At 38.9% G+C, this 26,655-nt stretch overlaps 1 protein-coding gene across 1 annotated transcript in view; it reads left to right on the top strand.

Moving 5' to 3' along the window:
* Nucleotides 1-26,655, top strand: part of NPAS3 (neuronal PAS domain protein 3) — an 813,175-nt gene that overhangs the window by 71,576 nt on the left and 714,944 nt on the right. Inside the window, exon 2 of the mRNA XM_067534288.1 lies at nt 19,996-20,085. Within this exon, the coding sequence (XP_067390389.1) occupies nt 19,996-20,085 (90 nt within the window). The remainder of the gene's footprint in view (nt 1-19,995; nt 20,086-26,655) is intronic.

Raw genomic sequence — 26,655 nt, 5'->3', positions numbered from 1 at the left:
TTGATAGGCAATAATTTATAGAGCACGAAATACTGTTATGCTTTGTTCTTGTTGCATCATAGACTATTTGTGCACTGCAAGCTATACCTGTGGTTGGCTTTCATGATTAGCTCCAGATATATTGCATTAGAAAAGCCTCGCCTAGAGGAACAAAGAAATAAATCACTGTGACTAGTTTCTTGCCTATCTGGAAATAAGGTAATCCCCTTGTCAGCTGTAAATGGAAAAAGGGATTTTTGGCTACCACTTTTATTTTGGAGTCCAGTAATAGATGAGAGTCCAACATGACCCTGCTGTTGTGCTTTGTGGTGATGGTCAACAAGAAATTACCTGAATTGAGGGGGTTGGTGAAAGGCTCCAGATTTTACAAAAATAGAGATATCTATACCTTGGAGAGAGATCATATTGTCTGCACTTAAGAAGGTAGTGTGGAACTAGATGTCATGAGCATGTTGCTGGAAATAAAGGCCATGGCATTTTATCTCTCTCCTGTTGGCCTCAGGTGGAAGAATTGAGCCTGTGGGCACTCTGCAACTCAAGGTCTTCAGGAAAGATAATCAAAAGCCTCATCACGTTTTGAGATTTGTGAGGGAAACCAGCAGAATCAGCTTGTCAGCACTTGACCTGCTCCAGCCAGGTCCTTCAGAAAAGCTAGAAGAACGTTGTGATCCATGGTGTCAAAGAAAGCTTAGAGATCTAATAGTATTAAAGTGAATATTTGACTTCTGTCCATAGCCAAGAAGCGCTCAGGCACCATCTATGTGCCACATCTAAATCTGAATCTTACCTGTAGGTTATGTGGGATTATTGCTCGTGAGGGGAGTTAAAATTTGCTCTGAGCAGCATTAGCCTCCATGGCATTTTGCCACTGGTAATTGTTGTAATTGATTGCATTTCCTATTAGCACATACCACATAAAGTGGCTGATCTCTCACTCCATGCGCACCTATCATTCCCCAAATGTGTGCTGTTTATCCACAGGGGTATCAAGTGTTTAGGGTAGGGTACATGCTGCATGGCTACCTTTCTCCCTCCCCTACCCTAGTGAGGGGGCCCTTCTGCTCAGTTGCAACATGCAGCAGAACAGAGCATCTGGCTCTTTGTGATTGGAAACTTGCTGTGTAACTGATTCCTTATGCAGAATTAAGAATTCTTAAATAGACCCCAATGACATAAAAGCTTTCATGAGAGGGTTCAAGAAGTTGACATTGATGCCTTAGAACAGTTTAAAAGAAATAATGTGACAGTGAAGTAATATAAATAATTTAAGAGGAAATCTCTGTGCAGTCTCAGTTTTCTTTTGTTCTGAAATATGTCAGTGTCTGACTAGTTTGCCAATATTCTTGAGCCAAGTGAAGAGATGTAGAGAAGTTATAAAAATATTGTCACCAGTGGCACAGCTGGTTCAGCACATTTCAAAGAATGGCAATTTAAAAAAAACAAAACAAATTATGTAGCGTAAGGCGGGAAAGAACCGTGGTTTATCCTTGTAAAGGCACCATTTTATCATGATCGTGAAAATGATCTTGACATCAACAGTGTTGGAATTGACACTTTTACAATATACTGGGCAAATGTACTGGAAATTCAGTTTCCTGATAGAGGAGAGAAATGGAACAAGGCTAACCATGCAGGTTAGATGGGAAACAACCTGCCAGTTATTTTTATTTCTTTGCTTATCAGAAATCAAGATTTTTTGAAAGTGGGCAAAAGCTGACTGCAACTTCTAGGCAGTAGAATATTTTCTTACCATTTCATTGAGTTAATAGTTTCTGGCAATTATTAGAAAGTAGCATCAAAATGTTCAAGGTTAGCTTAAGTTATCTGCTATGGAAGTTTAACAAATTTTTGTGCAGCTTGTTTCTGTATTCACACTTAACACTGAAGCATTTAAAATACATGTTGCAAGAAGCACACAGACAAGCTGTGAATTTTTTGCTGTCGATTTGTGTGTGCCCACGCACATTCCATACTTTAGGTATTGAAGATTTACCATCTGGGTTTTTAAGGCCTAATAATATTTTTAAGATGATACTAGAATGTTTGCATACTGTGGTTTTCCACAACATGCTGAATATTGGAACAAGGTAGTTTTGTCACCTTCGACAGAATCCTTCATTTTTAACAATTTTCTGTTTCTGAGGTAACATTTCTATATACTGTGTTCTGAGGAAATAGAGACAATATGATATAGTTAAGTTTTTGCTATCTGGCTGCAGTCTAATTTCCATTGTATTCATTCTGCTATAGAAATACTTAATGTCAGGAAGGAGATATTTACTGGAATACACGAGTCCAGAATTCATCATGATTCAGTGTGAAATCCACTCGCCCTTTGCTCCCCACCCCCTCTTGAATTGGAATGAAATGTGCCTTAAACTGAAGTGAAATACATCACATGCAGCAACAGTGGGCCCTCACTTCGCCTCTATTCCTGGTGTGAAATCGATACACTATCTTTCCTCCTGACCTGTTCTGTGACCTCCATTGCAGCTTTCATGCTGAACAGCAATTGCTTTGAACAGTCTGGGTCTGCCACAGCTCACAAATGATTTTCAGCTTCTGTCTAAAACTGGTGCTGATAACAAAGGCTTGATTTTAAATAATGCTGTGTAGTCGTCTTCTAATTATGAATTACATGAAAGTGCACGCTCTTCTCTTATTAAACATTTTCAATAGCAGGTACAGTATATAGGCAGAATTTTTCCATACTGAGAAGATCCAGGAGTTCTGTTCCTAAATTTATCTGGTAAAGTTTATGGTGACAGGAAGGAAAAGAGATGTAGCATATACTTAAATAGAATGTTCTGGCTATTTTTAGGTGGAAATGTAATTTCCTTTGATAGTTTCTTCACTATCACTAGCTAATTTTTATAGTCTTTTTAACATTAAATTATGAGTTTTCAAAAGTAAAACATAACTGACATGTTTACGTTCTAAAAAGGGGGGCTGTCTCTTGAAATGTGAAGTTAAAGCTGTTATATAAGTCAACCTCCCGCACCAGAACCCCTCCAACCCCCTCCCCCCAAAAAAACCCCTGAGTGTAGGAAAAGAGAGATCATTACATTCCTTATGATTAACTAATAATGAATTTGGAAATAACAGCATTTTGAGGAAATTTTTTGATCCATTTACTAGAAGATTGTTGAAAGGAAAAGCTTATTGAAGATATAATAAGCATTTATGCTTGCACCAAGTCTATTGTGCAATTAGCTAGATTACTTTAATAGCCTTTAGTGGCTTTGAAATCAAGGAGCTGCCTGAAGTGTTGGTTAAACTCTCATTTTTCCAAGATTTCTTGGTAGGAAATAGTTACAGATTGTTGGTATTACATTATTTTCTTTTAAGACACTGTTTCTCCACCTTCCTTCTCCCCCAGATAAAATAATTTAATATTGGTGTGGGTGTTTTTTATAGTTTTCAAGTAAAAATCAGCCGTTAATGACAAAGTGTACCTTAGTAAACATGTAACGGTAAATTTTCTATCAGATTTTTACTTTTTATTTATGAAATCGTGTACAATGAAATATCTTTAGAAAGATAGGGAGGCAGAATATTGCTATATATGTGCACCACCATAATACTTTACTATATAAATCATGTACTTCTTTGATTTCCCCTTCATTTATTCATTCCAGTTGTTATCAGTGCAGGGCTGTTCTTATAGTGCTAGAACTTAGGAAAAAAGAGACCTATAATAACGGAGGCTGCATAATGTAAAGAAACTGGTGTCAGACTAAGTAATGCATTGCTAAAGTAATATCCCTTCCTTTGTTACTTGATAAACCATATTAATGCCTTGTCAGTGGGAGAGCTGCAGGACATCCATTGTGTTTCTAAAATACACATAAACATATCATAAAACAAGAAGTTCAGGAAATCCAGTGTTATCATCCAGTAAAACCTTAAAAATCCAATTTTTGTTACAGTTCCCTAAATATGTGCGCATCCTGGCAGTAAAAGATGAGAAGAATGAGAATCCAGAATAAAATAAACAGGTGGCACTGCTGGGAAACCCTTTTCATTCTTTTTTCCCTCTGAGCAAGATGAAATGATTCTTAGAAAATGTGAAAGAAGTTCTATCACATTTTTCTCTGAGGCATTCAATGCCAACAGCTGTTTTTACTGCATTACTAGATTTACATTTACAAGTTTTTACTTATTGTTTGTGAAAGTGGTTTATCTGAAAAATGTTTCTTCCATTATATTATAGTGAATGCAATTAAAGGCTTAGTCCTGAAAGGTGGCTGAGCGCAGGAGGCTCTCAGCAACAGACCCTAAGTACAAAGTTTCATGTGCTACTTCTCTTTAGTAATACCATTTTACATTGCTAACTGAATCTCTGAACTTCTGTGGATTGTAAAAACATGTTTCTTTTAACTGAGTTTTAGGATAAGATATACTAAATAGTTGCCGTGTTTTAGAACTAAAAAATTGATTTATTTTTGTAAATGATCATTTTGTGTTCTTATAATGAACAAAGCAACTTGGTATTACTTATTCAAGTCAATGAGATATTTAAAAAAATATGTGCAGTTATGCAAAGGAAACCTTTCAGTTTCCAGCACTTAAATGTATATCCATTCAGACAAATGCTTAGATAGGTGTGAACACTTGCACACAGATTTAAAAAATTGTAACATTCACATACAGGTGTTAAAAACTGCATCAGCAAAAGAAAAAGAGAAACATGTTTTGTGTCTGCAAATTCCAACCCATGTACATGGGTGCAGTTGTGAAAAATGAGTACATGAATGTGCATGTATGGAGGCTGGAGTTGCGCTGCTGCTGAAATTTATGCCCCAAGTAAACCTAGGGAAAAAGCACCTCATATTTCCATGTTGGTGCTGCTGCTGCTGCTGTTTCTACTTCATAAATGTAGGTTAGTTGAATGTAACCTCTTCTATGAGAATGTGTTTTTGAGGAATTGCCACACAGCGACTTGAAAACCATTCTTGATGATCAATACTGAGGCCCTCCCCTCTGTAGGAACAATCCACTTTAATGGTAAAAGATTTATGATAAGACTGCATCTTGCTTAAAATCTTTTCAAAGCAGTCAGTGTGATAGCATGCTAAACTACAAATAAAATGGAAATTATTTTTCATATTTGCATTAGTAAAATACTTCCCCAAACAACATTTTCCAAACATTTTATTAAAATTAAATTCCCCTAAGCCATATTATCTTTTTCTGTTGTTGTAAGCCTGAGTGAGTAACACAGGGTATGTTCCCTCCAATGAATTGTTGTGCAACAAGACTTGATGGTAATTCTACCTTTCCCAAAATCTGATATCAGGCAATTTGTCTTCTAAATAATACTCCTGAGTACTAAACCTGAAATGTTTTGGCTTCAACCCAAGTCAAACTTCAGGAAGCTGACTCTCAGGAGCATTTCCGTAACTCCGTAAATTTAATTGTTATATTGAGTAGAATATGTGTGTCAAGATTACTTGCAATTTTACCTCTTTCCTTCTGTTCCTCAAACAGAAATATCAAAATGACAGACTATAGCTTACATAAAGGTTTTAGACACTCAGTAATTTAAATAACTAAATCCCTAAAAATTTGCATGAAATACTCTTTCCATAATAGAAGGCAATTGATTCATAAACCTGCAGGATTGGACAGACTTTGCCCACCCCCCTTCTAGTTGTGGAGAGCCTCAACACTGGTGTGGACAGATTCATGAAAGAGGACTGGGGATCCTGCAAAAGGTGTCTGTTTGCCCTCTGCTTCCTGCAGAGCTGTGCTGTTTACAATACTCCCTGAAACATAGTCACTGTGAGATTTTGAAGGTAGGAAGAAATGCCAGATGTTGAGCTACACGGATCCACCAAATATTCCACCCGCAAGGTGTACAACTACTGCAGGGGAACAATAGACCTTGAGCCTGCATTAGTGTTTGGAATGTAGCTTCACTCAGGGGCGGAGGAATCTGACACTTACTCTCTTGTCCAGGGCACTGCTTGTTTATTCAGTCTGTGCACTGGAAATTGGAGTTGGTTCTAAGTGTCTGATCCTGTTCCTGCTGAAATCAGTGACAAAACTCCCATTGACTCCAATGGGAAGGGTAGATGACCATGAACAATCAGTTAAGCACACTAGTTATAGATAATACTTCCTTTCTTTAATAAATCAGTTAGTTTTAAATCCAAAATATTTTTTTAATACTAACTTTTTTTGCTTGTTTCAGCACACTTAAGGTAGTTTTTAATTTTAAAAAATGCTGTTATAATGCATTTTAATGGAATATGAAATTCCATGCAAATAGAACTTGACACAAATTACAAGTAAAACATTAATTTCCTAACATCATAAAAATGTAAACATTAAGATTCTGAATAAATGTAAATTAAGCTATAGTCTTGCTTAAATAAATATGTATAGGTACATATCCTATATCCTTATGTTTAGTAAAAAAAAAAAAGGGGGGGCACCTAAATGTAGTGTAAAAGCTGCATTTAGTTGCAAATCAACATGTTTTAATGATCATCAACTGGTGAGAATAAATCTTTCTTCAGGAAAATAGCTAAAAATACAAATGCAAAACACAGTTAAAATCAGTGATTTTAAAATTGCTTGAATTTAAATCATTCCACCCTCTAAAAGCTCTTTACTTGTCCAGTTAATGACAGTCAGAATAAAATGGAATAAAAAGTATCCTTTTTGTCTGTTTCAGCACAAGTTTAATTGACTTGAAATTAAAAATAAAATGACACAATTTTCATGTAGGTGTTGTATGCTAGGAAGAAACCAGCATGACTTCTGCAAAGAAAAATTGCACCTTTCCAATCTACTGTTAATTTACTTAACATGGCAACAAAATGGCTGATATAACTTTTGACTGTCAAAATCTTTTGACAGTAAACCTCCCAAGAGTTCATATCAAGACCAGTATTGTTTAATACATTTATTAATGATCCAGAACGGGGTAAAGCAGCAAAGAGATGAGTTTTGCACGTGGCCAAAAATTATTTAGATTAGTCAAGATTAGAGAAGATTGTGAGGCATTTCAGAGGCATCTCAGAAAGCAAACGTGATGGCAGAGGAATTTCATTGTTGACAAATGCAAGGTAGTATGTGGAAGAAAGAATGAACTGCTCATACACATCACTGGAATCCCAATTATCTATAACCTAAGAGAAAAGACCTGGGTGTCATTAGAGACAGCTCAGGGTAAATCTACACTTTGAAGTGGGTTGGGGATGTGATTCCTGGCTTGAGGATTTATGCTAACTCAGTGAGCTAGCACACTAAAAATAAAATGTAGCTATGGCAGTGTGAGTAGCAGGACAGGCTAACTGCCCCAGGTACATGAATAGAGTGTTGGATGGGTACTTACTTGGGGCATCTAGCCTCTCCAACAGCTTTCATTGCTGGAGCTAAATCTGTTTATAGTGCACGCTCCTTGAACTGGGAATCACACCCCCAGCTGTAAGTGTAGACATACCCTCAGTGAAAACCTCTCCTCGATGTGCAGACATGGATGTAAAAACAAACAAAATGTTAGGCTGTGTAAGGAATGGGATGGAAAATAATTCTGAAAATATTATAATGTCAGATGCTAACATGGTATAAATGTTATATTAAATATGCCATGGTGTATAAATCGATGGTATACCTTCGCCTAACATAATGGTGATCAGTTCTGGTCACTATAGAAAAGATTCAGCAGAAACAGAGCCGATTTAGATATGGGTGACAAAATGATTAGAGGCATGACGGGGCTGAAAAAATTGGCATTGTTTTGAGAGGAGATGAATAAGAGGGGACATGACAGAGGCATACAAAATAATGAATTGTAAAGAGAATGTAAATTGAATGTTCCTATTTTCCCTTTTTCATAATACAAGAACAAGAGGACATTCAATGAAATGGAAAGGCAGCAAATATAAAAACAGTAAAAGGAAATATTTTTTATACAATGTATAATTAACCTGTGAAACTCATTTTCAAAAGATGTCATTAAGGATAAAAACCTAGGAGGATTCAAAAATGATTAGGCAGTTACATGGCTACTTAGAACATTGAAAGTTACCCCAATGGATACAGTGTGGCCCAGTGGATAGAACATTGGACTTGGAGTCAGGAGACCTCATGTCTATTCTTAGGTCTGACGCTGACCTGCTGCGAGAACTTGGCAAGTTACTTTACCTTTGCCTCAGTTTTCTCATCTGCAAATAGTGTTTACTGTATCTTCTTTAGTAAAGCACTTACAGTTCAACCTACTGCGGCCTTCATATTAAAAGTGCTAAGTGTTGGAGAAGATAATAAAAAACTTTATTTTTAGGGACGTAGGCTTCATGTATTAGGGAATAAACCAACTACTAATGTGATGGGGTAAGGAAGAAATTTCCTCTTTCGGCAAATTTTTCTGTAGTTGTTCATGCTTCACCAATTTGTGAAATACTTAATCCTGACGTTGTATTGTAGCATAATCAATTGTAACTGCCTCAGTGTAGAACAGTAGTTCCCAACCTGTGGCTTACGGGCCAAAAGTGGCCTGCGAGGTCTTTCAGAGTGGCCTGCTGCTTCCCTCATGCTAGCTGCAGAAGGGAGCTGCCACCTAAGGACCCAGGCGGAGCACGTTGTTGTGGGACTACAAGACCAGTGCAAGCTCCTTGCTGCAGCCGAGGGGACAGGAGATCAGCACTCCCATTCCCTGGCTCCAGCAGCCAGGGGGATAGGAGATCAGTGAAAACATCTTCCTTCTGGCTGCAATGGCTGGGGAGGGGCTGCTGGCAGAAACTGGTGGCCCTTCAGGGTTGTAAAAATGATATCTGTGGTCCTCGAGCCAAAAAGGTTGGGAATCACTGGTGTAGAGTGTAGTGACAACAGAAATACATGACGTGAGAAACCCTTATGTACAGTGCAATCTGCTCTGGGGCCTTGTGCCTTTGCACTGGCTCTAAGCCTTCCAGCTGTGTGAGACTCTAAGGAACTTTGCTATCTGGGATTCCCCAGCATGGGGCTACCCCTTTTAAAGTGTGTTTCATACAAGAAGGGGCCAGTATGACATACACCTAAGAGAGCCCGAACTGTATTACCTTTGTAAATTACTTGTAAATGTTGGGGTGGGGAAAAGAGATGTACATATAGTACATTGTCTGTGGGTCTCACAAGTGTGGTTCATGAAGGGATGATTCTCCCTATAGACCAAGGGCCCAGCTCTGCAGTCCAGTTGGTCAAAACTCTTGTGAGGAGTTTGCCTATTACAAACAGTAGAAACAGGCCCTAAAACAGCAACTAGAAAACTTTCTGAAATAGACACTTAAACGTTGTAGTATAAAACTTCAGTATAGAACAAAAACAAATAGATGAATAGGGCAGAATCTTCATACATGCCAATGCTGTGCTTGATACAGCAAAGGTAGAGTGGGGAAGCAGAGGTAGCTGTGTCACCTTTACACGCCCTTCTCCGTCCTGGATTTGATTTGAGATCACTTCAGTTCGTCACAGTGTGAGATTGCTCTGAACTACATCTGGCTGCCCAGGGTTTCCAGGGACCATTCTAGCTGTAGGGATTGCCAAAGTGCAGCAGTGCTCCAGCCATGCCCTCTCTTTCCTTGCCACATTCCCAACATATCCTGCATACTGAAAGCTTTGGGGAAGAGGATGGTATAGGGACCAGCTATGCCAGATTTTCCCTACCCCGAAATACCTGTTGCATGCCCAGGAATACGTCTTATACTAAGCTTGCTGCTAGGGAGCTTTCTAGCTGCTTTGTGCTCATGGAGTGGTGCAGTGCATCAGGAGAGGGGGCTGAAGTTGTGACCCAATGACTTCCAGATGGTATGACTGAATTCTCTTGCATAAGGATGCAGGAGAGGGGATCCCGTTTATTAGGAAGAGACAGGTAATATTAATGGGGGATTTGATTATCAGAAATATTGATGGCTGGATCTGTGATGACTGGGAGAACCCCACAGTGAATTGCCTGCTGTGTGTGAAGATTACACATATTTCAAGACATTTAGAAAGACCTATGTGCAGTGCTGAGGAGGAGCTGGAGGTTGTGGTACATGTAGGTACCAATGACATAGGGAAAGGAAGGTGAGAGGTCTTGGAGGCCAAATTTAGGCTGCTAGGTAACAGATTGAAGTGCAGGACCTCCATGGTAACATTCTCTGAAATGCTTTCAGTTCCAAGGGCTGGGCCACTTAGGCAGAACTGCAGGGTCTCAATGTTTGGATGAGATGATGGTGTTCATAGGAGGGATTTAGGTTTATTAGGAACTGGGGAACCTTTTAGGAAAAGAGGAGCCCATACAGGAAGGATGGACTCTACCTAAATCAAGAACCAGATTGCTGGCGTGTAAAATTAAAAATGTTGTAGGAGAGTTGTTAAACTGGGAGAAGTCGACAGATGTGGAACAGCACACAGTTTGGACAGAGACATCCTGTAGAGGAGATTTATTAAAGGTAATACTACATAATCTAGTAAAGAGGAGAGGATAGACATTGATAAAATAGAGGCAGGAACTGAAGAGAAACAGTCAAATGAAAAAGAGTCCCATTCAGTTGCATGACATGAAGGCAGAGAACTAAATATTGACAAATTTTATAAGTGCTAGTATACAAATGCTGGAAATCTAATACCGAGATGGGTGAACTTGAGGTATTGATATAATAGGCATCACAAAAACTTGGTGGAATGATGATAATCAATGGGACGCAGTAATAGCAGGGTACAAAATACACAGGAATGACAGAGTAGGTTGTGCTGGTGGGGGAGTGGCGCTATATGTAAAAGAAAGTATAGAGTCAAATATAGTAAAAATCTTAAATTAATCAAACTGTACAATGGAATTTCTGTGGATAGAGATTCTATGCTTGAATAATAGTATAGCAGTAGGAACCCCACCTGACCAGGATGGTGACAGTGATTGTGGAATTCTCAGGGAGATTAGAGAGGATACAAAAACAGAAAACTCAATAATAATAATAATAATAATAATAATAATAATGTGGGATTTCAACTATCCCCATATTGATTGGGTACTTGTCACCTCAGGACTGGATGCAGAGATAAAATAACTAGACACCATTAATTACTGCTTCTTGAAGCAACTAGTCCTGGAACCCACAAGAGGAAAGGCTATTCTTGATTTAACCGTAGGTGGCACACAGGATCCGTCCGAAGAGGTGAATATAGCTGAACCAGTGAGTAATTGCAACCATAATGTAATTAAATTTAACATCTTGGTAGGGAAAAAAATACCAAAGAAACTGATCACAACAGTATTTAACTTCAAAAATTTGAATCACACAAAAATCAGGATGCTACTTAAATGGAAATTAAAAGGAACAGTCAAAAGAATGAAATTCCAGCAAGTTGCAAGGAAAATATTTATAAACACCATAATAGAAGCTCAAACTACATGTATACCTCAAATAAAAAAGACAGTGGGAGGACCAAAAAAATTCCACCATGGCTAAACAACAGAGTTAGCCATCATTTTCAGGGTTCCTCTTGGACCTGTCCACCTCGCACTTGTTCAGAGCTGGACAGTTTGGCAGCCAGTGTGGTTTTGGACCCAGCGTTGAATGAAGTGAAGCGTGCCATCTACAAACTGTGAAACGGATGTGCAGCCGGTGCTGAGGGCATCCCCCGCAGAGCTGATAAAATGTGCTATTGATCCTATAGCGGAATCACTTCTGACCATCTTTTGTCAGGTGTGGAGAACTGGAATCTTGCCAACTGCCTGGAAGGACTGTATTGTGATCTCACTTATAAGAGTAAGGGATCATGCAGAGAATGTAAGAGCTACAGGCCGATCACCTTGTTGTCCATGCCAGGGAAGGTGTTTGCTCATGTTCTGCTGGTGTTTTTGGAGCCCCTGCTACACGGGAAGCGTCACCCCCAACAGTCAGGCTTTATGAGGAACAGGTCCACGTTAGATGCCATTTTGACCCTCTGCTTGTTGTCAGAGAGACACCCTGAGTTCAAGAATCCTCTGCACATAGCATATGTTGATCGTAAGGCTGCATTTCATTCAGTTGACTGAGTCACGCTATGGAAAGCATTAAAGGGTGTGGGTGTCCCATCCACTCTGCTGGATTTGATTAGCGAGCTGCATAATGGAACCACTGCCCATGTACGTCTATGGAATCAGATGTTGGCATCTTTTAAATCAGTATCTGGTGTCAGGCAGGGCTGTGTCTTGGCTCCTGCACTCTTTTGTTGGCTAATGAATTTCATAATGCAGCATTTCATCAGGTTCATAGGCATGAAGATCAGTGATCTCTTGCTCTCAGACCTTGACTATGCTTCTGATATTGTTCTTCTAATACAGAGCCTGGACAGTTTTTGCAAGGCACTCCAGCAAACGGAGGAGAAGTCAGCTAAGATTGGCCTCCATTTTTTCATGGTCAAAGACAAAGCTGCAAAATCTAGGATCAGGTTCACCCACGACTCCAATCTCTTTGAATAATGAAACTGCCAAAGCAGTCTCCAGCTTTTGCTATGTGGGTTCTAACCTCACTAGTTCCTCCAACTCTCACATGGAGGTTCTCCACTGGATTGGCATTGCAGTGTCTGCCATGGGTCGTTTATAACAAATATGGAATCAATATCCTCTTGGCCCGACAACCAAATTCAGGATCTATTCAAGTTGGAGAAGAGGTTTAAAACTACCATAAAGAAGTACTTCTTTACACAACACGCAGTCAATCTGTGGAACTCATTGCTGGGTGTGTTGTGTAGATCCTGAGTTCAAAAAAGAATTAGATAACTTCATGGAGGTTAGGTCCCCTCAATGGCTATTAGCCAAAATGGTCAGAGATGCATGCTCTGGGTATCCCTAAACCTCTGACTGCCAGAAGCTGGGACCTGATGGCAGAAGATGAATCACTCGATAAATTGTGCTATTCTGTTCATTCCCTCTGAAGCATCTGAAACGGCTACTGTTGGATGAGAGAATACTGAGCTAGATGGACCTTTGGAATGATCCAATATGGCCATTCTTATAACTTTAATACTAAAATTAATAGATTTGCTCATTTTTCTGTTATATATATCTAAACCATTCAAATTTAGTATTACTCTTTTCAGCTAGTTATTTCCATTGTACCTACTACAATCACAATAATTAAAGTCTGGATCACTAATATTTCCTTGTTTTAATGTTTTCTAGTGTTTTAAAAAATTGGGTCAGAAAATTAGCTTTTGAGCAAAGGCTGACATATACATCTCTCAGTTCTGAGAGAGAATTAGTTGGTGGTTTTAAAATTTAAAAATAAATTGAATCCCATTCTCTCTTAGGCTGGCTCTTCCCAGGCAGGGGAAAGAAAATGCCAGGAGCATCAACTTTTGTGGTGTTTCCGTTGAGTTATTACATGGCAGTGCAAGGGATGTAGTTCCCCAACAGGCCAAGGTTTTCACCCTCCTTAACTCTCAGGTCTTAGGCATTCAGAGGACATAAGGTACTTGTAAGTGATTTTTTCAGGCCTCTACTTTTCTTTGTGTTCTATTCTCCCCATCTCCAGTCTTTGCCGCTACTGATTAGAAGAAATCCTGCAAGAGCAGGATTGTGGTGCTCCCACAGTCCCTCTTGGTAGTCATAGATGTTTGATAGTGCAGAGGGAGAATCTGTTTAAGTGACTTGTACAAGTGTGTCAGTTCTGGGGATACGGGTAGAGGTGAGGGGAGAACATGGTGGAGAACTGAGTGCCTAGACTCCATCCCTCAAGAGCTTTCATAGAGGAGCTTTCAAGGGGTCAGGTAGAAGGCTGGAGCATACTGTGTGTCGTTGAGTTCTTTTCCCTTTAGTGTCACCTCTGGGTTTAGCTGCACTTAATACTCAGAGGTTGAGAGGAGCAACAGAGCCCATTGTTTAGTTTAGTTTAGTTTCAAGTCTTAGGTGTCTGGCAAAAAGGTGTTTTTTTAATTGCTTTGTTTTTAGAATTAAAATGTTTATAAATTAGTCCAAGTTTACTCATAACTGTATCTTTAAAAAAAAAAAAAAAAAGTGAGGGGAACTTGATCCTGGAGCATTCCTATGCACAGAAATGGGGGGAAAGGAAAATGGTATAGAATGTAGATGGATAGAAAGTGCAGGAGATGGAATCAAAAGTGGGAGGGTAAAGTAATGGAAGCATCGAGGAAAGTCATGAACAACTTTTAGTTTAGAGAATTTAACTGTATTTATTTCTATATTTTATTGTATTTCCCTTGCAGATCTTCTTTATCTCTTTTTATGTTTTGCGGAATGGAAGGGCAATTTTAATCACTTTATATTAGTATTCCCAAGTACTCAGGATTCTGTAGTTAAATAAATGGATAAAAAAGCAAATTGACTTAAAATTAATCAGAACTCACAGGAAGCCCTTGAGTAGTTATTGACCTAGGGCTTTCATTAAACTTTTTATGAAAATTGTCCTTCGGAAACCATGTTAACACATTGGTATTTACGCCTGCATCCTGCTACAAGAGCAGAAAAGGATAATGGCAGCATAAAGACTAACTAACCCTTTCATTCTAAATGAAATAATTTCTCAGTTTTGAGAAGAAATTGAAGGGAAAGCCTGTTTATGAAGGCCATGTTCAGGCTGTGTTGATCTGAATGTGAAGTGAATTTGAGTATGTGAATTCCGCTACTGTGAAAACACCATGCTTCTAGCCCCACAATGTACTAATACTGTAAGCTCCAAGATCCTTGCTGAAGCTCCATAATCTGGGTAAAACATTAAAAAGAAGTGGTCTCTGTGACATACAGGACCAATACCAGCACCTTGAATTACACCAGAAATTAACTGGAAACCAGTACACTCTCAGGAGAATAGGTATAATATAAATATTTGAGTAGAAAAGCAACATTAAGCAAAAGATCAACATCTTGCACTAGTTGAAGTTTCTCTATGGTCTTCAGTGTTGTCCCAAGTAGAGTGCATTGCAGTCATCTTATCTGGAGGTAAGAAAGTTCACATCCCCTTGCCAAGTTTATGTAGAAAGAGTACTCTTGTCCACTATACCTATTTGAACATCCGGAAATGATATAGGACTCAGCAACTCCCAGAGTTGCTAACTTGAGTAATAGCATGCAGGCAAAGCCCTCATTAGAGTGGGGCAGCTAGAATTCTTGCAGCTTCTTCTTGTTGTTTTCCCTAGCCACTCTATATTTACTCCGTCTTATCCAAGTTGTTCTTCAGTCAGCTAGCACTCACTCACCCAGGCCACGCTTTTTGGTAGACAGTAGGAACGCTGATTGATCACACTGTCTGGGTCCAGTGGAATGGACATGTAGCACTGAGAGTCACTTGGTCAGCATCCTTTCTTCTGGTCTATGTACATATTGAACAGGAAGTGTGAAAAAACACAACCCTGTGGCAGTCTCCCAAGAATGTGTTTGCAGAGTAGATAGTTTTCAGTGGTTACCTATCTTCTGGTCCTTTCAGAGAAAGATGAAAGGAATCATTCAAGCTCAGCTCAGTCTATCCATGACCAGGAGCGTACAGGCATGTCAATGATACTTTGCAGTCAATGGAAAAAAGGCATGATAGATGTAAAAGAATCAGTCTGGTCGCTTGATCTTTGCCCATCACCAGAAAAGTTTAGAAGATGGAGGGCAATCAAAATTTCAAAGGAGAGTATTACCAAGTTATTGTTCATATTTGATTAGGTATTCAGTACATGGTGATGAGCATGGTATAAATGTTTGAAAGACAGGTTATAATGTTACAAATGTTCAGAATTAAGAAACTGGGAGTAAAAGAAATCTCACTACTGACCATTTTTCTGAATATACATGGTATCACATCTTTTCAAAATGTTTTCAAGCAAGACTGTGACATATGTTCTAGGGTACCATCTGGAACATGTATCTTGGATAAAGAGGGGGAATGTTGGACTTAAAACAAGCTAATCTTTGTGGAGTGATAGATTCTCATTGCAAAACAGTGGTAAAAAGTATATAAATTTGCTGTTAATCATGTTTTAATGACTGTACAAGCCTCAGTCCAAGTTAAGTGATTAGGAGCAATATTAAAAATTTAGGGTCAACTTTTGAAAACAGCAAGAGTTAGGTGCAAAAATATATTTTAAAATCTGGTCTTTAAGCTCATATTTATTTAACCCTTTGGGCAGATTCTTAGCTGATTTTCTGGGGGTTCAGGACAAAGCCAGACTGGCAAAAAAAATGGAGATGTAATTGAATTTGTGCAATATTTTAAAAATATTTGCCCATATGGTTATGACATGTTTAATCATGAGCACTAATTCTTCCCTTGAAATTTCTACTGTCAAACTACAAAATCTTCAACTAAATCTTGGTAAATTCTCTATTGAAGCAGCTAACTATAGCTGAATGCTCCAGGGAAAACCATGGGACTAAACCTTGGCCCAGGAAAATCAAATAATAACCACACAAAAATCTGGAAGAGCAAGGACACCATTCTGCATAAGGGATTGTAACATTTTAAAACCAGAATACTAAAGCATTAAATTAAATCTCAGCATTGGCTGATAAACTGGTAATACATACAGTATGTGGTAGTGTTTTTTAATCACTTTGGAATTAGTGTAATATAATCTGTTATTTTAAATTTCCATTTGTCCTGCTGGAGATGGGTATCTTTTCTATAGGAACTCAGCTACTCAATGGACTTGTCCCTGTAGGACAGGTGGAATTTTAAGGCTCCAGAACTATACTTTGAAAGCGCTCCAGTTCTAGGGCTACAATTCAGATTACTAATGAGATTGTCAGTCAGGATGCTAAATTTAACCCCCCTCTCCCACCCCAGGAAACAATCACTGTTTCAAGTTTTTAACAGTACCCATGCAAAAGGATATGTTAAAGGTAGACGGTCTGTGTAGGGTTTCAACCTGAAACTCTGAATTTTCTTGCTTTTTTGAGGTTGTTAGCTATTTGCATTACTTCAGCAAAGAATTTTTTTAGTTTAATATCTTACTTATCACAGAAAACCAGGGTCCAGTTAGTTAAGGTTTCAGTTGGACGTGGAATACAACTTCCTACGCTTGTCATGCATCAAACTGTTATGGCTGGCAATTGTTTAAAAAAATTCATTTTGTTATGAACTAGCCTGTTTTCAACTGGGCTGTTCAGAGATGGATTGCTTTCTGGAGTTTTTGACAGGTGTAATTGTTAAGGCGTCATCTGTTCTTGTTTGCACAAAATACATTTTAGCCAACTGTAGGACTTGCCCGCTAATCTTTCTCACATCATTCCATTCTTTGCTTGCCACTAGACAAATCCCCTGTTATTTGACCAGATGGTGGAAAATCCATTCTCATGATAAGTTGCTTCTAGTTTGCATTTAGATTACCTGCAAAAATGGAACAATTTACTACTCTGCCTCTAACCATCTCTTTCCTCCTTTTTTCCCTTAGTTTGACTTCTTGTAACTAATTATTTAAATTCTGCCCTGTGAGTTAAAATTAGTCATAGCTTACATGTTTCACATATATGTAAATGCACTTAAGTTCTACCTCCTCTTGTATGATGGGTCCATCTAGAGTTTAAGTGACATGTAGAGCTGGGAGGCTGGGCTGTCTGATGTGCAAACACAGCAGTTTATAATAATTTCCCAACTGAAAGGGTGCTTTTGAACTTTTTAGTGTTAAGTATGCAACCTTTTAAAAACAAAATCAGGTGCAAGAATGCATGTAGCTATTTTGATACCACACATAGCAAGGAAAGGATAGAAATATTAAGTGAAATGTGATTTTTGGTTTGATTCTTGTAGCGTAATGTTAGCTCTATCTCTAGTCTCTTTGGAAAACAACCTTCTTCAGTAGCTATATTCTTGGTGGTGAGGTGGCTATAAATTAAAATTTCATGTTGACTTTTTGCTGTCATGAATAAAGTGGCAAATTTACTTGATCCAAAAGCTTAGACGGGAATAAGTCTTTATTTTTAAAACCATTCAAAACTCAGCTAAAGTTCGGTTGAGCTAACCACTGCAAATTTATTGGACTCAAATACTCTTCAGTGCTTTAATTTTTAATATAGAGAAAAATACAAATAAATCAATGGCAAAGCTTAAAGTAGAACAGGAGTATGCAGTACCCAGAGTAAATAGCCAAAATATAGTTTGATCTTGGGCAAAATCAATTTTTTTATGTGGAACCTTTGAGATCTACTATCCTGCTGACATATTGTGTTAAAGAACAAGTTATCAGAATTAATTTTGGAAAGATTGTCTGAAAGTCATTTTTAGAGATAAAAAGTAGGACTGACTATCTTGGAAAATCTGTCTGGACCCTAATCAGCCATCTTTACTTACTGCTTACTTTGACTAGCTTCATTAGGAGATTTATCTGGGTAAGGAGTGCTGAAAAAGGTAGTCCTTATTTCTGACCCATTTCTGACCCACATTCTCTTAATTATTAGTTTATTGTTGTTGTTTAAATATAAATATGTGAAATGCCAGCAGCTAAAGTAGTTAGCATAGGGCACATAGATACTATGGTGATGGGCTTTTTATAAATACGCAAAATACACATCGTTTTATTCAGTATTGCATTTAATTTATGTAGTACAACTGACATCTTAAAATCTTAACAATAGGAAACAAACATCATACAAGGAGATGTGGGGAATTTTTTCATAGCATTGTTCTGAGATACATGACTCCTGTGTGGCTAAAAAACCTTCCCTGGACTGGAAAATGCATTCCATACTATTTCAGGAATGTTTTCTTGTTCAGTTTAAGCATAACGGAACAATTTCTGTGCTAATTTGGATGCCATGCAATCTCATTGAAGTAAGTGGAATTGGGGGATTTATGTTGATGCATTATTTGGCCCAATGTTTTCATGGCAGGTTTTTTCCTTTTTTCAGTGTTTTTTTTAAAGTAACTGAAAAAGGAGAGAAATAACTCTAATCAGAACTGTTGCATAGTATTAGGCAAGTGTATACAAGAAACTCAGTTAAAATCCATTGTTTCCATAGTACTAAACTTCAGGGTTTCTGTCACCTTGCCTGGGTTTCTGCATTGTTACAATAACCAGCTTTTTTGGGAGACCCATTATCAAGATGCTATTAAAACAAATATTCTGTTTAGAGAATATTCAGTTACAAGATCGGCTCAGGTATATTCAGATAACAATGCTCAGAAATTACATATAGATAATGTCTGTGAAAAATTTTAGAATGATATTATTAGCAGAATACTACTCTGTTGGTTAAACATTTTTTTAGTTGTATTCTTTACAATGGTAAACCAAATAGTCTCATTATCAGCTAGCCACCTGCAAAATTTTATTTTTAACAAAGGGGAAAATAGTTCTTAATTTGTGGAAGACACAAAAACATCTAAAAGTTACTCTTTTGTTCACGTTTCTGAAATATAATTAATCAGGTGGATATTATTTTGAATGCAACTTGTTTGTTTTTTTTAAACAACACTAAACGTTTATAGCCAAATTATAACTTGTTGGTTATAAGTAAGGGGATTGCAATGGAATGAATCTTTCAAAAGTTTTAAGGACCTTACTTCACAAGGTGCTGAGCAGTTCATGAATGCTGCTGGGTGTTTTCACCAACCTTTGATGTCAGTAGAAGTTGAGGATGTAGAGCACTATTTAGAAGGTGCTCAGCACCTTTAAGATCAGACCCTAAAATACCCTGTATCTCTGATCCTTTGTTACTGAAGTCAGTGGGAAATTTGCTGTTGACTTCAGTGGGAGCAGGTTCAGGGTTTTAATTGGCCAGCAAAGTATGTCAGTTAGATAAGTAGTATTTTATTTACATAGAATGTGTAAAGAATGCATTCAGTTTTGCATATATGAAATTCTTTATCTCTTCCACATTTATTTCACTGAGGAGAGAAACATTGCTGTAGTGGAGAACTGAAGTTTTGTTTACTCTCACTGCAAATTTAAAAAAAAGTGGAAATTTCTGAATGTGTGTGCACAATGCGATTATGTAAAGAGATCAGACAGACGTTAAAATTCAACATACTTATTGTCCTGCATTACAGTTGACTGTAGAGAATCTCTAGTCATGTATATCTGTTTTTGATACCTCTACAGAATAACTGTCCAGCATCCTCTGCCCAACCAATCAGAATGTAGGAAAATCTACAGATATGACGGAATCTACTGTGAATCTACCTACCAGAAGTATGTTGAAATCTGTGTGAGTCTTACCTCTGGCTCGTGCATTAGTGCTCGTGCTCTCCCGCTATTCAGAAATTAAACATGTATTGAAACCTTATACTTCTATTTAAATGAAAAACCACTAAAACAGGGACAGAACATTGTTGTTTAATTCTTTGGAATTATGCGCTAAAAGTTAAAAAGCTGATTAAAAAATCCTATGACTTTATTAAATCTCTTCTGTATATTGCAATAAACAAGCACTTATACAGTAGAAAATCTAGGCAAAATATATTGCACAGGTGTTTCACATCTTAGGGATTTGAAAGGTGTGTTATGTATAAATTAGCTGTCACTTTTTTTCAGTCGTGTAATGGAATGATGAGTTGTAATTTGCATAATCCTTTAAGAAGTCAAATTATACTGTCATGTAGCAGACTTAACATGCTAGCTAAGATTTTATAGCTTTGCAGCTAATTAGTATGTACCTTACAGGACAGTTAAATTGGAGTTGTCCTCTTGCTTTGTTGGTTGTCTTTGTCCATTGCCTAATGGTACCTGCATTTGTGAATAACTACCAAATATTACTAGTGCTTTTGTATAGTAATGTAAATATATCTATTGATATGGGCAGGCAAATGTAACATGGTTTGACTTTTATTACTTTTACAGTCAGCAGAGTTTCTTTTTGAATACAATAAGAATTATATTCTTTCATGATTAGATTCAATAATCCATTTCCAGTAAGAATTGAGAGATATGACATTTGACAACAATATTATAGATGATTTTGTGTTAATATTTTGCAAATGCATTACCACTTTTTTATTATTTTTATTGAATTTCCAAACTGTTTATTCTCCCTTAATGTTTAATTTTTATATTCTAACTATGTTCCCGTTTTGTAGCATATTAAATCAATCTACAAGGAGATAATGAAAACGCTATCCTTTGCTCAAAATAACTTAATTTCTAGAAAAAATAGTTGTAGCTAGAGGTTTATTTGGCAAGGCAGCAATATTCATTGTGGTTTTCAGTCCATTCCCTCCCCCCACCAATTATTCCATAGCCTGTTATGTGTTTGGTTTAGTGATTGGGAAACCACCATAGTAGTAAAAGTTGTGGCTATAGAGTGGACAAAGAGTAGAATTAAAATTTGTAGGGGTAGAATATAAAAAAAAATTAAAGTGTGCAATGGTAGGACATAAAGAGAAATCAGGACTGAGCCAAAGATTTCCAAAGTGTTAATTCACTGGGTGAGCAACAACAGTAATCAGCAATCAACTTACTCTTGAGTTATCTAGTAACTGTTTATTTCCTTTTCATTCATGGTTTACTTTGATTTATTGATTGTTTTTGAATCTTTTATAATTTAACAAGCCATCCATCCAGATATGACACTGTATAGCAGGGTGAGGCAAACACCCAGCTTCACCCTTGTGAGTCTCACGCTTCTACCCCTTGTAGTGGGCCAGGGAGTCACCGATTACCCCGTTTCCTCAGGCTGAACAAGTCTTTTGTCCTTTCCCCTCAGCGTGCCCCCTGGGCCAGGGGGGGTGCCTCACTGATGCTCCCTCCTGCCGGCTGGGGCCAAGGGTTGTCTCCTTCTGTGCCCCTCTGGCTGCAGAGAAGCACTATCTCCTAGCCTGGGGGGAGTTTCTCCTCCACCTGCCACAAGGCTTCTGGCAGCTTCCTTCTCCTGTTCCCCCCTCCCCCCCCCTTTAGGGAAGGCAGGGTTTAAGTACACCTGGACTAGCCCTTCATTGGGTCCAGGTGTCTCTAATTGCCCTGCAATCATCTCTCCTCTGCTTGAAGGAAAAAGGGTTTTTGGCATTCTAGGGCTCACACTCTGGCCCTGGTATGCCCTTTTGAGGCCCTCTGGCCTGACTTTCACATATCCTCCCCCCTTGCTCAACACCATGGGGTTGAGCTACTTGGGTCGGATAACCATTGGCATCCTCGCTCCTGATTTCAGGGTCGCTACCCATCGGGGAGTCTCCCACAGGGAGTAGGGACCCAAACCCTGGGAAGTCCCGGCCTATGAGGACTAGGTAGGAAGTTTCGGGACAACCTCGACTGTTACCCTTGTGGTCCGCCCCTGAATCCCAATCTGGACCGGAGTGGACAGGTACAAATTGACCGCATCGTGCACACAGGTTATTCCAGTGCATTTGGCCCAGGATAGCTGGTCCTAGCCCACCAGTTTCCCTGAGACCAGAGTGACTGCGCTCCCCGAGTCCACTAGAACAGTGGTCACTATGCCGTTCACTTTAACTGGCTGAGTGTATCTATGGGCAGTCTCCGCCACCCCCACCAGGTAGACCAGGCCGCAGGGTCCGGCAAACTCACCCATCCCATATTGCATGGGTTCCCCTGTATTTGGGCATTGGGCAGCTAGGTGTCCTAGCTCCCCACAGGCATAGCACCTGTACCTTGGTCGAGACAGCCCCCTATCCATTGGGCTGCCAGGCTTCAGGCTAGAACCCCTTTCTCTGGGGTCCCCAAGCCCCTTTGCAGGCCCAGGCCACTATCCAGCCCCCCTGCTCCCCAGCATGGGCTTCCCACTGCTTCGGCAGTCCGAGCCCTTGGGGCAGGGAATAGCCGCCTGTTCCAACGCCCTTCTTCCCCAGCAGTCCGTGAAAGTTCCCTGGCTGCCAGCTGTCTCCTCCTCTCGGGCCTCCGCCTCGGCCCGGTCTCGCTCCTCGGCATGGCGCACCGAGACCAGCTTCTCCTCCGCCAGCATCTGGTCAAACTTCTTCTGGCAGCGCTCCAGGTTGGCCAAGGCCTGGCATTGCTGGCCCTTAGGGGGCGCGACCCCTCGTGGCCACAGACAAGGGTTTTTTTAGCTAGCTCACTATCTCCAGTAGTAGGACCCAATCCTGGGCAGCTGGGATCATTAGCAGGTGGTTGGTTTCTTTCTGCAACCGTACTGCCTCCCACTGGGCAGCTGCCTGGACCCAGGTAGCCTCCTGCTGGGCAGCCATGGCTTGCACCAAGGCTTTTGCCATGTCCTTCATCTTGGGAGTGGGGTGGGCTAGAACTGCCCTGGTAAGTCCACTGCACGATAAATCCCACTGCTGACACCACACGTGGCAAACATCCAGCTTCACCCTTGTGGGTCTCACACTTCTACCCCTTGTAGTGGGCCAGGGAGTCACTGGTTACCCCATCTTCCCAGGCTGAACAAGACTTTTGTCCTTTCCCCTCAGCGTGCCCCCAGGGCCGGGGGGGTACCTCACTGTGGCTCCCTCCTGCCGGCTGGGGCCAAGAGTTGTCTCCTTCTCTGCCCCCCTGGCTGCAGAGAAGCACTGTCTCCTAGGCTGGGGGAAGTTTCTCCTCCACCTGCCACAAGGCTTCTGGCAGCTTCCTTCTCCTGTGCTTCCCCCCCCCCCCTTTAGAGAAGGCAGGGTTTAAGTACACCTGGACTAGCCCTTCATTGGGTCCAGGTGTCTCTAATTGCCCTGCAATCATCTCTCCTCTGCTTGCAGGAAAAAGGGGTTTTGGCATTCTTGGGCTTACATACTGGCCCTGGTATGCCCTTTTGAGGTCCTCTGGCCTGACTTTATCACAAGGGGTAATCAATTATTTTTGTCAAGGTCCAAGTTTCTTGGTCAACTTATGGTCAAGGTCCAGACACCAGAGAAAATAATAATAAAAATAACAATAATAACAATAATAAGTAAATGAAAATATTTCAGCGTGTGTTCAAAAGTGTGAGGCGGTCTGGATTTAGCCAGTGGTCTGCCTATTGACTACCCCTGCTATATAGTGTAGTCCATCTTTTGGAAGAATCTGAAGAAGCATAAGCAGTCCATTTGGAAAGGTGACTTTAGATAGATGTACTGTATTTATCTTTGATCAGTGGTTTTAATTGTTATATACCAGTTCAGTATCAATGAATGCTTAATGATTTGTTTAAGCATGATGTTAGCTGTAGATTGGCTATCAGCTGTTCATGTCAGTTTGTAAAACAGCTTCACGACTCTGGAAACTGTGGCTGTGGAGATACAAAAACTTGGCACAAGGTAGTGGATCAAAGTCTGGCCAGCTTTGTTGGGGGCTGCAAGCACAGAGATGACTTCATTCCGAACTCTTAAGAATACTTCGATAGGCATAGTTTTTAATAATAGATATCATTTTTTGTTAGCGAAGTTACCGTCGATAGCAGACATGACAGCAAAAAAAGGCTCTTGGATGTATATTAATTACAGGTAAATATTGGCAAAATAACCTCAAAATTTTAAGTTTGATGCAACCCTCAGTATAAATAGTCTTGGATTGATTAGATTTTTATCAGAAAGTGTTGATATATGTTGATTTCACCATTCACTCACAAACTGTCAGAAAAATATTTCCCTTAATAGAAATTTACAGATTAGCAAGGTGTAAGAAAAATGCTGCTTGAAATATTATTAGACTTTTATGTAAGGATATTTCCTTTGTATTTTGACGTTACGTTGACAATTGTGTGTTAACATTTATAAAGCTTTAACTTTTTGAATCTCAGTGACTGCTATCATTAAATAATTATTGTCTGACCCATATATAATTTCCCGCAACTGTAAAAATTTAAATAGATAAAAATACAAAGAAAAAATGCTTAAAACCCATAGTTTTGTGCAATTGTGAAAATTCAGATCAATAAAATCCAAAAAAAAAAAAGTTTAAAAATAAAATCGATATCCATCAAAAATATAATTTGAATTCTGCCAAGCCTAGTTATAATCAATATCTGTTTATATCAGATATATATCTGATGTTGCTTATTTGAATTGTTATCAACACTGTCATACTGTTAATGTCACATAAAAAGCATAGGTTGTTTGGGAAGCATGTCAGATATTTCTCTCTATAGAAGGTATATAGTGGGCTTTGACTTGCCTCTAACATTGATAGAATTTTCTTCTGCTAGTTCTTTGAAGTTGTGATACTATTGTGGCTAGCATATGTACAGCATATTTAACTGCTGTGTGCTATATTTCATATCTTTCATTAAAAGTTGGTTATTTGTAGAATGCAATAAAAATGTTCTGCCGTTAACATTTTAAAAACTTTCCATAGTCATATTTACTGGTTTGCTTTTTGCTAAATTTCAGTTGCTCTCTCATAGTGTGATTACTTTCTATAGGCCTGATTCTGTGCACCTGTCATATCACGAGTAGTTAGGCCACTTGTGCAGAACTTCTAGTGAGCAAGAGGCCACTCACTGGTGGAGCAGTGGCTAGTTCCCAAACTATACTGGGTTGCACAAGATTTGCTCACCCCTGGTGATTGCTGGATTGTCATCAAGTAATGTTATTACTTATGCTTAAAACTAAGAATACTAAGGGCCAATGCAGAATAGTACAAGACAGTGAACAGAGTAGAGTTTGGTGCCTCAGTAATGTAAATAGAATTTTTCCATCCCCTAAATACGTAAACATATATGATGAGAGTCCTGTGCTCTCAATGGCTTATACTGTACCCTGGACCTTTTAAAAAAAAAAAAAAAAGTATTTTCCATAAAATTATATAATACCTGGAACCATAAGTAGACCAAGACTTATTGCAAGAGTTTATTGAAAAGGGTTGTTACCATATTGGACTATGCATGTGATTTCATTTATTAAAGTCTCAGTGCATAACATGGAGTATCTGTGGTTCAAAGGATGACTTGTGTAACAGATTTGTGTATGCTGAACATGCAGAATAACCTTTTCTAACCTAAATCCAGTACTGGTATGTGTGAACTACTCACTGTTCTTTTTAACCCATATTTTTCTTTTACTGGTGGCTTGTGCCTAGCTTTGACAGAAGTAACATTTGGCGACATCGTATTTAAAGATGTGTGGTGATATGTACTAAATGATTTCACAAAAAGGATGTTGCAGCACAAATTTATGAGAGGAGTTGCACCATATAGTGATCATTTACAAGTATTGTAATTAATAGTATCATAGTATTCACCATAAAGATGGCAAATACTACAATAACACTATTTACATAGGCAAAACTTTAAATATTTGAACAGCAGCCTATGATCCCTGTGCATATTACTCCCACTGATGTTGTTGGAAATTCGACCAGGGATTAAGGGGAATACTTATCCCTAAAAGCTACTGCAAAATGCAGATATTTTCCTGCTGCCCACCAAAAGTTCATGTTTTGCTGGTGCACATAATATAATAGTCCTTATAAATAGTAAAATAAAATTACAAAGTGATCATGGAATTTGTTTTCATATTCAGTGGAGGTTTGAAATAACTAAAAATGTAGTAGTCACTCAAAAACTTTACAATTTTGCCTTTGCAATGAGATAACATTCCCCTACACAGGGAGCAAATATTTGATAATGACATCTTCAGTCTATCAGGGAAAGGTAGCTGGAAAAGAAATCTATCAGAGGAAGTGGCTGGAAGTTGAAACTAAACAAATTCAGATGGGAAATAAGATGTACATTTTTGACAATGAGGGTAATTAACCATTTGAACAATTTGCTAAGGGTTGTGATGAATTCTCCATCAACGGAAATTTTTAAAATCAAGTTTGGATGTTTTTTTAAAAGATATGCTCTAGTTCAGAAGGAATTATTGGGGGGAAGTTCTATGACTTTTG

This window comes from Emydura macquarii, unplaced genomic scaffold (genome assembly GCF_026122565.2).
Source record: "Emydura macquarii macquarii isolate MOO-44397 ecotype Brisbane River unplaced genomic scaffold, CSIRO-AGI_Emac_v2 contig_374, whole genome shotgun sequence".
Classification (NCBI taxonomy): domain Eukaryota; kingdom Metazoa; phylum Chordata; order Testudines; family Chelidae; genus Emydura; species Emydura macquarii.
The sequence above is the reverse complement of the archived record's forward strand: the minus strand, read 5'-3'. Positions and strand labels throughout refer to the sequence as shown.